At 40.3% G+C, this 13,562-nt stretch overlaps 1 protein-coding gene across 2 annotated transcripts in view; it reads left to right on the forward strand.

Moving 5' to 3' along the window:
- sorbs1 (sorbin and SH3 domain containing 1) overlaps positions 1-13,562 on the forward strand; it is a 52,754-nt gene that overhangs the window by 18,947 nt on the left and 20,245 nt on the right. For both annotated transcript variants that reach the window (XM_077496414.1, XM_077496413.1), the window contains exons 8-15: positions 183-325; positions 502-562; positions 700-768; positions 1,617-1,652; positions 1,747-1,849; positions 2,996-3,110; positions 6,307-6,390; positions 12,849-12,898. In XM_077496414.1, coding sequence (XP_077352540.1) covers positions 183-325; positions 502-562; positions 700-768; positions 1,617-1,652; positions 1,747-1,849; positions 2,996-3,110; positions 6,307-6,390; positions 12,849-12,898 — 661 coding nt within the window. The remainder of the gene's footprint in view (positions 1-182; positions 326-501; positions 563-699; positions 769-1,616; positions 1,653-1,746; positions 1,850-2,995; positions 3,111-6,306; positions 6,391-12,848; positions 12,899-13,562) is intronic.

The following is a 13,562-nucleotide window of genomic DNA, read 5'->3' on the forward strand; positions in this document are numbered from 1 at the left end:
AAAAGTCAAAACTGAGCATGATTATCTTTATAAAGGGATTGTAAAATGTATGTGTTGGAGCTCAGTAGACTAGTGCATGTGTACCTAATAATATGGCAAATGCAATCCAAGTTTATCTTTATCTTCAAGTTTTCCTTGTTTTACAATTATTATTGGTGTTGTGTTGTTGTCTTGGGTTACAGACCCCACCCCAGAAAGAGACAAAAGCCCTGATCCTGGGAGAGACTTGATCGATTCACTTGCAGACATGGACGGCAAAAGGCTGCGACTGTCGCAACACTCCCTCGTACTCAGTCCGCTCAACAGGCCCATTGTGCCGGCCCGGGTGAGTAACACAATCTCCTGTAATATTGAAATCCATTTACATCCAGAAGCATGCACTAGGAAATTAAGATATCATTTGAAAGTGACTATTAATGCTTAACTCTTGATATTTGTGTCGGTTTTGTTCAAATGTATCTGCCTTATTCAAACAGCAATGTTCATTCATGTTCTTTTCAGAACACTGAAAAGTCCAAAGACTGGTACAAGACAATGTTCAAGCAGATTCACAAGATACCCGGTGAGTGTGAGACTTTTTTTTTCAGCTCTTTGCATGCTAAATGACATTTGCAAGTCATGTATCCCTGCTTGTGTCCATACGCTACGTTATGCGTGTTGATGTCACACTGTGGTGTGTCTCTCCATCACTTCACTCAGAGCCTATTGAGGAAAATCCTTACCGCCCCACCTACATGTTTCCTGAAAACTATGACATGAAATCAAAAGGTATCCTACGGTAGAACTATATTATCATTGGCTTTACTAATCCAGACAGACAGACGTTATGTACTTACTGTATTTACTACCAACTTTACCTGTCGCACCTAACCACCAAATTTTAGTGAATAATCTCTGTCTGTCTTTCGTCTAATTTAGAGGAAGAAATTGAAAGAAAAATTGTTCTAATACAGTACTGACATTACGTTCAGCTCTACCTTTAACATGTAGTGTTCTATTGTCACCACTAGATGATGCTAAAGGCCAACCATAACCACGTGCTGTTTAAAAGTTGATTCTTGAAGCTATCCATAATCATTCATTAAATGAGTTTGTATTCTGGTAACAGGTGATGACTAGTGGCATTTGAGGTTGGATACAGAGCCTATAAGATTTATGTCAATTCTGTTATTATTATCATCCAGCTATCTGTTTGTTATGTCACTTGTCCTCATCAGGGTCATGGGTGAGCTGGAGCCTCTCACAGCTGTCTATGGCTGAGAGTCGGGTACACCTTGACCTGGCCGCCAGCCAGTTCTATTAATATTGATATTTATTTATAAGGACTCCTAATGTGGCAGTTTGCGCCCACTACACTACTCTCGCCGTGATGCTCATTGATGCTTGGAGCCCATTTTAGCTCAGTAATGCTTCTGTGAGTGCTTTGCATTGACACACTTTGATTGGATTTGGTGAATCTATGATACTTGATAGAGTGCAGAAAGTGAGCAAAACAATGTTTTAGTGCCTTCTGAATTATTTATTCACCTTTTTAAAAAGATGGGTCATTAATACAGCACACCTACACATGATAAATTAATAAATACATTTCTGTGTATTCTGTTCTTGCTCAATAGAGAATGGTCCAAATCCCTTTGGCTACTTAGAAGATGGTGAGTTTGGAAATTGATGTACTAACCTCACTTCAGGTGAGGCATTAATAGAGTACTGTTTTGAACGTTTTTTTTGTTGTTGTTTTTTTTTTAGTGAAAGGTGTGCCACGATCTCAAAGCGATGCAGATGTTGGTTCAAGAGCGAGGTCAATGCCAGTGCCGACGCGGTCCTCATCACTCAAGCCCTCTGCCAAGAGGTGAGTGTCCTTCATCTGCAACATGCGCCGTCATCATAATGCTCTTTTTGAGAAGAAAATCGTCTTCATCAGATCAGAATCTTTTTCAAATTAAAGTCAGTATTTCTCTATTTATTAGGGAATGATTCGTTTAAAATGAGACAATAGAGATTGTGACGTCACTTGACCATTTTGGGACGTGTGACGTCAACATCAGTATCTCTATGCAATAGCTTTAAAAATACAGCAATAAGACTACATTAGGTTCTGTTGAGCATTATTATCCTTCATGATTTAATAATATTTATATAATTTTGGGCATTATATTCCATATTTAGTTCTCTTTTTCTGTCCATGTTAACCACAACTGCACCATTGTCCTTATTTAGGGTGCCATTAGATTGTGCTTTTGTACCTAATGAATTGTCTTGTACATTAGAGCAATCTTTCACAAATAGGAGCCCCCGGTATGATGTCGGAGGGTTGGTGACCTCAAGGAACATGTGTTTTTTTGTTTTTGTTTTTTGTTTTTAAACTAGAATAAAGTGTAATTGCACATCCCATACAGTAGGTGGCAGTGGTGCTCTCACTGTCAGACAATGCACAAACAGTATTAACCCCTCTCCACTTAAAACAATTTTATGGACAAGTGATACTATTTATAGGCACACTAGTCTTGCTTCCCAACTTTGTAAGGTGGACGTTTTGACCCATGTGACTCCAGCTGCATCCGTCAGCGCACGCACACACACACATTCAAGTTGGCAAGGCGGATGTGCTTGTTGAGAGATGAGTGATGCAGGAGAGCAGGTGATGGAGGATTAGAAGATTGGAAGCATTAGCCACTAGAGCTGTGCATTACATGTCGAGGTCTGACCTTTCCTCCTTGGTCACGAAGAAGTCAGTGCACACTATAAAACACGAGATGTGCTAACGAGAATGAAAATAGCTCAAATATTGTTTGTTTTTTTTTCTTCCAGATTTTTTAGGCTTAATTGAACATTTCTATAATCATTCAAGGTGAAAAAAAAGAGGTTGTGTGGCTCATCAGAATATTTAAATTAAAAAAATATCTTAGCTCAAGATGGTTGCCATGGTGACAGCATAATGAGGACTGGCTCTCTCCCATCCTATCCCCAACCCGCCCTGACTCTCGCCTCTCCACAGAAATGAGTGGGAGCCCCCGGACAAAAAGGTCGACACCAGGAAGTACCGTGCCGAGCCCAAGAGCATCTTTGAGTATGAGCCGGGGAAATCGTCGGTGCTGAAGCTGGAGAGAACGGTACGTTCGCTCGCTCGCTTTCTCTCGCTCCCTCTCTCTCTTGCTCTCTCGCTGCATGTTGTGTGAGCAGCACACCACCGCTCCTACATCCTTCCATCCCCCACCCACCTCCGCATCTAAGCTCCCGGGTGGCAGCTTCAGCAACATCTCCTTGTGGGGCACATTCCTAAAAGGGTGTCCTGTTCCTTTGACAGAGGAGGATGGGGAGGGTGTATCGCTTACAAGGGGATCCGTTGTCGTTCTTCTTCAATTTAAGGTTATTGGGCTGAATCGGTGACAGGATGGCAGGGCAGACACAGATCGTGAATGCTGCGTTTTTTTTGCGAGCGGAATTAAAATGCTAACCTTTTAGACATGGTGCCAGCCAAATGTCAGTGTCCTTGAGGGCTGTACTTCTCCTCACATGAAGATTTGCCGCTTAGTCGTTGATTGACAGTGAACCATCAGTGCGTCTACCATCTACTCCCAACATTTTCACTTCTGGTTTATTAGCTGTGCTTATATGTAATTATTGTTTGATTTTTGCTATTAGTTGTTCCGTGACTGACAATTATATTTAAGTTAGAAACTCAGGTTTTCATTCTGTAGGGTTAAAAGTATTTTTTTCCATTACTTCATTATTAGGGATGTAACGATAATGGCAATATCGTGATATCGCGATATTAAAACTGCCACAATATATCGGCGTCGTCATGTCACAATATTAAAAGCAGCACATCTGTTAAAAAAGTTGGGTTGATTTCCATTTGTGCAGCTCTTGCAGCCTCTGGTGGCTAATTTTTTAGTTTAGTTTGAATTTTCATAACGCGTGTTTTGGCCCTTCTATGTTTAAAATGCACGCTATTGATCAGATGAAGGGGGAAAGTAATATGATTGTGAGCCATGTCAATATGTGTAGGACCTCAATGTGCGCTAGCATTAGCATGTAAGTGCCTCAATATTGTTATTAGAGATTGTAGGAGTTTATATGCATGCTGTAATGTACAAAAGCACAATATTGTCGGGTTTTCTTTTATTATGAGCTCTTTGTTTTGTTTTGTTTTTTTACAATATTGTGAACTTATTTTGAATCGTGTGATAATTATCGTATTGTGATCTTCATATCGTGATAATATCATATTGTAATGTTTGGATATCCTTACATCCCTACTTCATTGTGAGACCAGAAAATTGTGTTACAGTTGCCTCGGTTTGCATGCTTATTCGTCATTGTGTATCTGTTGATTAGATCATATGAAAGTGTCAACAGCAGGGTTCTGAGATAAATTACTTTTTTTTTAAAGGGTAGGTTCACTGATTGTGGCGAGCTGAAACACAAATTTCCTTTAAACAGCCCAAATACGACATGTACCGTCCTTTCCAGACTTAAAGCCGCTACGTTTTCCCATACTTTGAACCCTGTGGCTTTAAATGTGATACAGTTAATTTATGGATTGCTACTAACAAAATCCATGACGCCAATTTATCAATAGTCTCGTCATATTTTATCAATAAAATTGCTGAACACATCACATTGGACCACTAAACGGGTTTACATGGAACCTCGTATTCCGATTAGAATAACACCGAATGACCAAACGGAATGAAAAGGTTCCATATCAACACCTCAATCAGAGTGAAAAGGTCGAATCTGAATGTGATTTAATTATTCTCAGGGGTGGAAAATTCCTTTTGCCAATCCAAAAAAGCATCATGTAAACACAGTAGAGTAGCCAGGCAGCGTCTGGTCTGCGCATGTGCTACCTTGCCTAGTGACATCATCGTTTACGCACTTAAAAATGGCAGCGTCCTACCAGAGCTTGTCAACAACGAGAGAACTTGTTTTAAACTATTTGTTACTTTTTATCTTTCCATCTTGATAAATCACATGATGTTTACTAGGGGTGTTAAAAAAAAATCGATTCGGCGATATATCGCGATACTACATCGCGCGATTCTCGAATCGATTCAATAATCGGCAGAATCGATTTTTTTTTTTTTTTTTTTTTTTTTTTTTTTTTTTTTTTTTTTAGGATTCACACCTTGAGCATGGAAGAATGTTATATGAACGGCACATTAAGCCTTAATATTTTTATTTTAATGCTGTTCAAATGTGAAACAGATTGCAAACTGTTTGTGTACAGTGGCTCACGGTTATAAGCCTCAAGTTTTAGATAAATATATTCATACAAATCTTACAGTGTACATGTGTACATGTACAAATTTACTGATAGTATTTTCTAAATTTGAATGGAAAAAAATCGCAACAATCGACTTATAAATTCGTATCGGGATTAATCGGTATCGAATCGTGACCATTCGTATCGGGATTAATCGGTATCGAATCGAATCGTGACCTGTGAATCGTGATACGAATCGAATCGTCAGGTACTAGGCAATTCACACCCCTAATGTTTACATAGATCTCCGCATGGCAGATAGAACGCAGCCAACTCCGGCCATACGAAGCAGCTCCCCATTAAAATCAGGGCGGTTGAAGCCCACACAGTCCTTGACATTACGGAAGCTGAAATTGACTCATGCATGCATAAGGTTCATACAATATTTATGAACGTCTGCGGAGCGTCAAATCCACCAAAAGCGCATTAAACGTGTGCCATCATTTATACTTGCTTTTTGTGACTCTAAAACGCCGTCTTCTTTTTGTCACCTAAATGTTGACTGGCGTTTAAGGTCATTAAAAGATTTTTTTAAAACCCATCCATCCATCCATCCATCCATCCATCCATCCATCCATCTCTGTTACACTTTTTTTTTCTTTTTCTTTTTTTGTCAAATATCCATGTTCTTACATGGACCGTGGCTACCGGTACATTTTGTATGTCTTTAAATCAGGTGTGATTTGTAGTCCGGAATTTATGGTGCATTTATTTGTTTATCTATTAACGAAACAACCTCAGATCATTTGTTCATAGGTTAAAGGTCAATCTGATCAATGACATTCTCAAGTCTCTACTTAGTAAGCTCAATTTAACAGAACTCCAGGAGCTGACTGCTGACCAAAAGCTGTTTTTCCCCATAATTAGACATTTTTAATCAATTGTGAACCTATCCGTTAAGAAGCGGAACTCTTGGCGAAATCATGAGATAAAATGTCTGATGGCTCATTACCTTGGTGTGTTATTCCATGCTGTCTGAACTGTCTTCTCTTTGTCTTTCTCCTCCTCCTCCTCCTCTTGTTGCCATGCCCCTATAGACTCTGGATGTATGTCGGGAAGATGTAGATTTAGAGAATGAGCCGTGGTATAAATTCTTTTCAGAGATGGAGTTTGACAAAGCGGTAAGTTTTTAACATGTCAGTCTATCGTATATAATTGCATGTGATAACATATATGTTTAAATAATGCTTACTGTCTGTCTGTGACTCCGATTTCTATGTGTTTGCGGGGTTATTGGGGGAGGGGGCACATTTGGATGCCCCCTCCTCAAGTGGATGCCTGGGGTAAACACCCCTCTTGGGCCCCCAATTTACACGCCCATGCCCAGGAGAGCCAAACCTGTCTTATAAGTGTATAAATAAGTTAACCACTGTACAGTAAAAGCAAATTGCTCATTTATTAATGATGTGGGCTTATTTTTCACTTCAGCCAAGAAAATCAGACACAAAAGCCTCATATTCACCCATTCATCGTTGTCGAACCGATACCAGGCCTTACTTTAAGGTATCCAACCCGTATTTGTGACGTTGACCGATACTAGGATTGTGGCCATTTTGCAATCATAAACTAGAAATGAAAAATTAGAAGAATAGATAATTGCCATTATTTTATGCAATTGTGAGGGAAAATGCAATGTTGGGGTATACTGTATAGGTCGTTCTTGAAAATTATATGCCATTGTTTTGGTGAATTTTATGTATCAAAAGTATCGGTACTTGGTATCGGGAACAGTGACTACTCTTGCGTTGAGTACTCATATTGGTATCGGAGTACAAAAAGTGGTATTGAACATCCCTAATAGTAATTATCACTCCTTTCCTCCATGATCACTGGTACCCCCCATAAAAACCAAAAGCCAAATAAAAAGTAAAACACAATTGTGGAGTTAGTCCTTTCGATACTCTGTGAGCTAAATTGTTGTAACGATAGACGGAGGTCATACAGCGTGCTTTGAGCTCCACAAGATATTCTGAGACTTTTTTGAGCATTGTGCAATCATCCAAGTTTTCTAGGTTATGATGTAATCTCTTTCCGTAAACACACCTGATATCGCTGGCCATTCTTCTCAGTTGGGCCAAAAATAGTTGACCAGGGTCTATTTTTACTCTCTTCAAGAGCGTTTCTCAGCATTTTTTTTTTCTGTCTGTGTGGCTGAGTAAGCACATCACATCAGCTCAGGCAAAAATCCACACACTGTGCTTTGATTTAGATCATTGCCCAGATTAGGCGTTCTGAGAGCTTGTTGAAAGAAAGATGGAATAAAATATGTTTTAAACAACACAGGAATGGCTCGTTACCTGGGTTCGTTTGAACCCCAGGGTTGTGGTGAGTCAGTCTCATGGGTTCAGCGAAGTTCAAGGCACACATCCGACTCCTATGATTGGTGATGACACTTCCCACTTGGCCATCATTATTCTTTAGTCGACTTGTGACTGTTGTGATGGTACGTCGAGTGATTTCTTTATTTTAATGCCCTCATACAAGCTATATCGAGCAAAAAAAAGTGATCGGACGAATATGTGCGATATATGTATCCACAGCCAAAAACGACACGTGCTATCCGTTACATTTTTTCCAAACCTAAATAAATAACAAAACAAAAAGAACGATACATTTCAACTCGAGTGTCAGTCTGTGGAACAATCTGGATTGTAAAAACAAAATCTTCTCAGTCTATTTGTATTTTTTAAAAATGTATAAAAGCACAATTACTAAATACATAGCAAGGACAGGCAGTTGAATTATATTGAAATTTTTTGTAGTATTGTTACACTGAAAGCGTCTTGACCGCTTCCTGTCATTTATTTCCTGTTATTTTCTTTTCGTTGTTGTTGTTGTTGATCAGGGGCAGACCTAACTAGTTTTACTTCTTTCTGTCCCCCTTCATTTATTTTACTTTAATGAGTGAAATTAAAAAAATAAATCGAATGAACATGTATAACGGAATGTATAGGGAATTCCACAGGATTCAATTCTGGGGCCTCCATGCTTTCGTTGTACCACTGCAATAGAGTAACAACATTTTATTGCTTCTTCCACATTATTACCTCAAGAGTGAAACATTCTTTTTGAGGTGCGCCCTGAGAAGTGGAATTCATATGATATGCCAGCGGCAATTCATCCAGGAATCACTCCACACGCCACACAGTGAGGCTGCTGGCCACTCAGTCAACAGGCTCCGGGATAATCCCAGGCCCTTGAATAACAATTCCTGCCTGCCTGCTTCCAGGTATATTTACCAAGCTATCTAACTTGTAAAACCGACCAAGTTCGGGACATCCATGCCTCAGGTGCTTGGCACCAAACAAGTACGTTGCTGGCCAGTCACGAGCAGATGTTCTCCTCATTATCGGGTCACGCCACCTCACCCTGGATCATATGAGGTGGCACCACTGATTTGGGCATGAGCTCATGTGCTCGTAGGGACGGAGTCTGCTGTTCCCATGGACAACAGCTCCAAGTTGGTGGAAATGTGGAGGAGGTTTATCTGACTCGGCCTGATGACTGACTCCTGTTTAATGTCAAAGTCGCTTCAAAAGCGACACCTGGTATGAAAAGCATTTGACCTTAAAGATCAGCCAGTCCTCACTGACTCATTGGAATTTGATTGACGTATTCCTACTCGTGCTTTGTTGTGTTGGAAGACAGACGTGTCTCAAAACAGAAAGTCCAGTGCTTGAGGAGTAAAGTGAAGCCCAAGCTGGCTCTTGTCCAGGAACTTCTTGGAGTGCTGTATAGGATAGGGCCACTTCTAATTAAAAAGTAGCACATAACATGTACTTATTGAAAGAACTAAAGCCTGGTTGAGCTCGTTGTTTTAACACAGCAAGGAGCCATTTTGGCTCAAATGGCAGTTTCTGGAAAAGTACATTAAAAACATGAGAGTGAATATTAGAAATTAAAAAATGACCCATGTGAGGAGATAGTTGCCTGATGTCATACAAAGAGAAGAATCAAAACACGTGGTTTTTCATCACAGTTTGTGAGTCAAAATTAACTTTCTGCTGGGTTAAAAATAAATAAATCAAATAACCGATATCAAATCAATTTGCCTTTTCAAGCCCAATATCAAATTGTGAAACCATGACTCAGTTCTTTTAAAATATCTGTGTTTTCCCATAAATTCATAAGAAAATAGAATGTTAAAGGCCATTTTTTTGTATCTTACTGTTTTCTTGAAATTTACGTTTCAAATGAATTTAAAATTATTTTCTTACATTAAAGAAAGACCTGACTTATTGCCCTTTAAGACAATTCAGAATTTTAATTTATATTTCCAATTATTGAATTAGAATTCTAAAAATATTTTCATCTCATCCTTGCTGGTATCATGCTCTCCTAACAGCCATCCATTCTGTCAGGGTACAACTATCGGCTGTACATAATGACCAAAGTTGTCCTCATTGAATAATATCAACAAATTGTAGATTCAGAAGCAGTGTCCAAATACACAGTGGCAGTTCCGGTCAAACAGTCTCATGGAGATATATGACCGGGAGCTGGAATTCCACACATAGCGCCAGTCAGGATGAGTATTTTGCTCCGCTATAAGCGCCAAAGTGACTCCATCTGTTGAGCATATGCCGACGAGGGGGCTGTTGCCACACTGTCTCAGCGCTGAGTATCGTGGACCCTCCCCCTAACCACCTGACATCCTCTAAAGGAGGCAACCTCATAAGCCCTACGGCTCATTGTGCTTTCATATTTAACCTCTGTTATTCACTTAACCTTTACCTTTAAGTATTTAACGCCGATGCGATAAGTGATGCGTGGCTGTTTCGGAGCTCTCACGCTGGGGGAGCTGTTGGTTCCGTGAGAACATATCAACGTAGAGAAGGTGCTGGAAAGAATGGGATTCATGTTACCATGACTTACTCATGATGGCTATTTTGAATGTGAAATCGGCACACGGGAGCCTCTGAGTAGCTGGGGACACCTGTTCGGAAAAATGGAATTCTCCAGAAAGTTTGTCATCGTGTCAGCCGAGACAAAATTACACAAATTACAAAGTCACCTAACCAGCCTTACACACGTATTTTCTTCCTACATTCCACTGAAGCTACGTGTGTTTGTGCATGTGCCTGCCAGATCTTCAGGGGGATACAACCCACTGAGGTGCAAGGAAGCGCACAAGATTATTCAATGACGTGCATTCTCTCCAAGTTAACATGGAACATTTGACTTTATAAATAGATCACAACACAGACCTGCCAGCCTGATGTCCTGTTCTTATAAAGACAGGCGTTTATTCTGATGGGTTATTAATGATCATTCTGCCCTGGCAACTAAGGAGAAAGGCATGTTGTGGCAAATGGGGTGTTGAGAATGCTCCTTGTCCAGCCAACGGTTCGAGTAGCGCCGCGGCGGGGAAGTGGTTGTGGTATTAGCAGCAGGGCCGGCATGGCTGGGATGGGGATTGTGCAATCGTATTTGCAAACAACACTTGTGCTCATATTCCTAGTGTCCGTGTCGCGTATGTTATTTTTACCTGCTGTGACGTCTGAGAGGAGGAAAGCAGCAGAAACAGTGGCCTAAAATTAGTAGCCATGCCATTCAAATTGTTTCTGGGTGCTGGTACACTGAATGCCCACTCTTGAGACAAGAACTTTTCCCACATAACTACAGCCCTTGCAGTTATCGCACTGTTTTTGCCCCACAACAACATTTCAGTGATCTGCTCCCAAATATATTTTCTAAAAGTACAACGGATATTAATTACAGACCAAACCTGTTCCTGAATCATGATTGTTTGTCCACTTCCAATTTGAAATAATATCTTGTAAAGGATCAATTTAAATGTGTTTAGGATTTAGTGCCTTGTATTGGTGAAGTAATGATTCCTTCATTTAAATAAAATATCTATCAAGTCAAGTAATCTTTATTTATATAGTGCTTTCAAACAACCTTAGCTGTCACAAAGCGCATTACATAAACACAACAAAACAACATAAAACATGAACAGAGTAATCGCACACTAATTATATTACATAGGTCAACGCCGCACCTCACAGGAAGTTGACATGTTTTGTCGCCATCTTTCTGCTACGCACACCCGAAGGAGAAGAACTTCATGCAGATAGTTAGCTTCTGGTGGTGTTTGCATCTAGTTTTGGACCCAATGAGTCGACTGCTGCTTATCTTCCACAGCTGGTCCCGAGATTCGTGCGCCAGGCATGCTTGTCTCTTTCTGTTTTGCTCTCGCTAGCTTTTGCTAGCTTCTCCCGCTAGCTGCTCTTGTTAGCCACCCCAGCTAATTCTTTATAGCTAGTCTTGTTAGCCTCACCAGCGAGTTATTGCTAGCCACTCCTGCTCGCCGGGTTGCTCATTGTGTCACTCTAAATAATAACTGGTAGTAATTGGGGATGTAACGATAATGACAAAATCGTGATATTGCAATATTAAAACTGCCATAATATATCGGTGTCGTCATGTCACGAGATTAAAACCAGCACTTTTTTTTTTTTTTTTTTAAGTGAGGTTAATTTCCATTTGTGCAGTTCTATCTCCCTCTGGTGGCTAGCGTTTTAGTTCAGTTTAATTTTCACAAAGCATGTTTTGCCCCTTCTATGTTTAAAATTCACACTATTGGTCAGATGATGGGGAATGTAATCTGCTTGTGAACCGAGTCAATATTTGGAGGAAATCAGTGTGTGTTTGCTTTAGTCAGGTTGTTTATGTGCATTGCTCTAATGTTTAATTTTTTTTTAGTATGAGCTAAAAAAAAATTAAATGTGACTTTTTTTTTTTTTTTTTTTTTGTATCGCCAACTTCCCCACAATATCGTGATAATTATCATACCGTGACCTTCATATCATGAAAATATCATGTTGTGATGTTTGGATATTGTTACATTCCTAGTAGTAATTGGTGGTAGCTTGTGAAGTTTGGTCCCTCTGAGGCACCGTACTGTTTGTGCTTAAAAATTGTTACATTCTATTATTTCACCACTAGATGTCACTAAAACCTACACACTGTCCCTTTATTTTTTATTTTTTAATCTAATTAATCGATTACTGAAATAATCGTAAGTTGCAGCCCAAGTATTTTCCTGAATTCTTGCAACATTTGTGCTTTTGGATACTTGAGTGTGTCATAGAGTATCAAATTAGTGTGACTGTGTAACTCGGCCTGTTTGCACCACCAGCTGGTTAATTGTCCTCCGGTCTGCTCCAGTGGTAATGAGAGTGACTCAATACCAGACAAAAGAGAACGGATTCACTGGGAGACAGCAGTCCATTGGCTAAGCCTGTGACAGCCCCCCCTCCCCGCATGGGCGCCCCACCGACTGATGCGAACCCATCCGCCCACTCACACACCCCTCCCCTTCCGTCACTCTCCTCACTACCGTTTTTTTCCCCCCTCTAACTTGCATGCAGGCCAAAACACACGCGTTCTCCTACTTCATGCCAAGCCCTGTCTAGAGAGGCTAAGAGCGCTGAAAGCCACACCAGCGAGTGAACAACAGAAAAAGAAAAAGCCAGACGAGAATCTGGCCAGTGCTAATGTGCCTGCCTGTGTTCTAGCTGGAGGAGAACATCCTGTGGATCTATCAATGACTTCTTTGTTTGGTTTGTTGCAGAGTGCCCCTTCCTTCAGCCCCCTGGAAACAGCCTCCGACCTGAAGAACTAGTGAGTTCATGCTTCTCAATCTCATACAAGTACTTTTTCCTGCCACTATGCTAATTATTATTCTGGCATGTTGTGGGGATAAATGTCACGGTGAGACTAGTAGCTCACCCGCCTTCAGCGGGAGGGGGGATTCCTGCTTCGTGAGGGGAACCTTTGAATTAGGTTGCAAGCTACCAAAACACGCTGTTCTCTGTTTATGTTTGCTGTTTTTGGGCAAGGTGGGAGGTCGAGATTGTCGGTTATGTCGAGACATGGCTGCTAGTGATTTAATTCACATTATTATTAGACAGTAACTCGTAAAAACAGTTTTCTTCTCCTTAGAGTGTGTTAGGCAAGAATAACTATCTACTGGATTGTTTAAGTAGACACTATCAGATATTAAAGTAAAGCCAATTCCATTGTCTCATTCACATCCTGTGTGGAATAAAACATATAAAGCATCCACTGGGAAAATACATTTTTCCCTCCCTTTTTTGCTCGCAACAACTCCCGTCTGGTACTTGCATTATGTCGTCACAGCCGCCAGTTTTCTAACTTATGGTCTTGAATTAGAAGGGGCAGTGATTTGTTTCTAGTTTTAAAGGATATTTGTATTTGTTGGTGCTGGGGTGGAAGTTCATGCTTATAAAGTTTCCAAAGAAAACCTCAAGTCATAAAATAACTT

The sequence above is a fragment of the Festucalex cinctus genome, chromosome 14, assembly GCF_051991245.1.
Source record: "Festucalex cinctus isolate MCC-2025b chromosome 14, RoL_Fcin_1.0, whole genome shotgun sequence".
NCBI classification, from domain to species: Eukaryota; Metazoa; Chordata; class Actinopteri; order Syngnathiformes; family Syngnathidae; genus Festucalex; species Festucalex cinctus.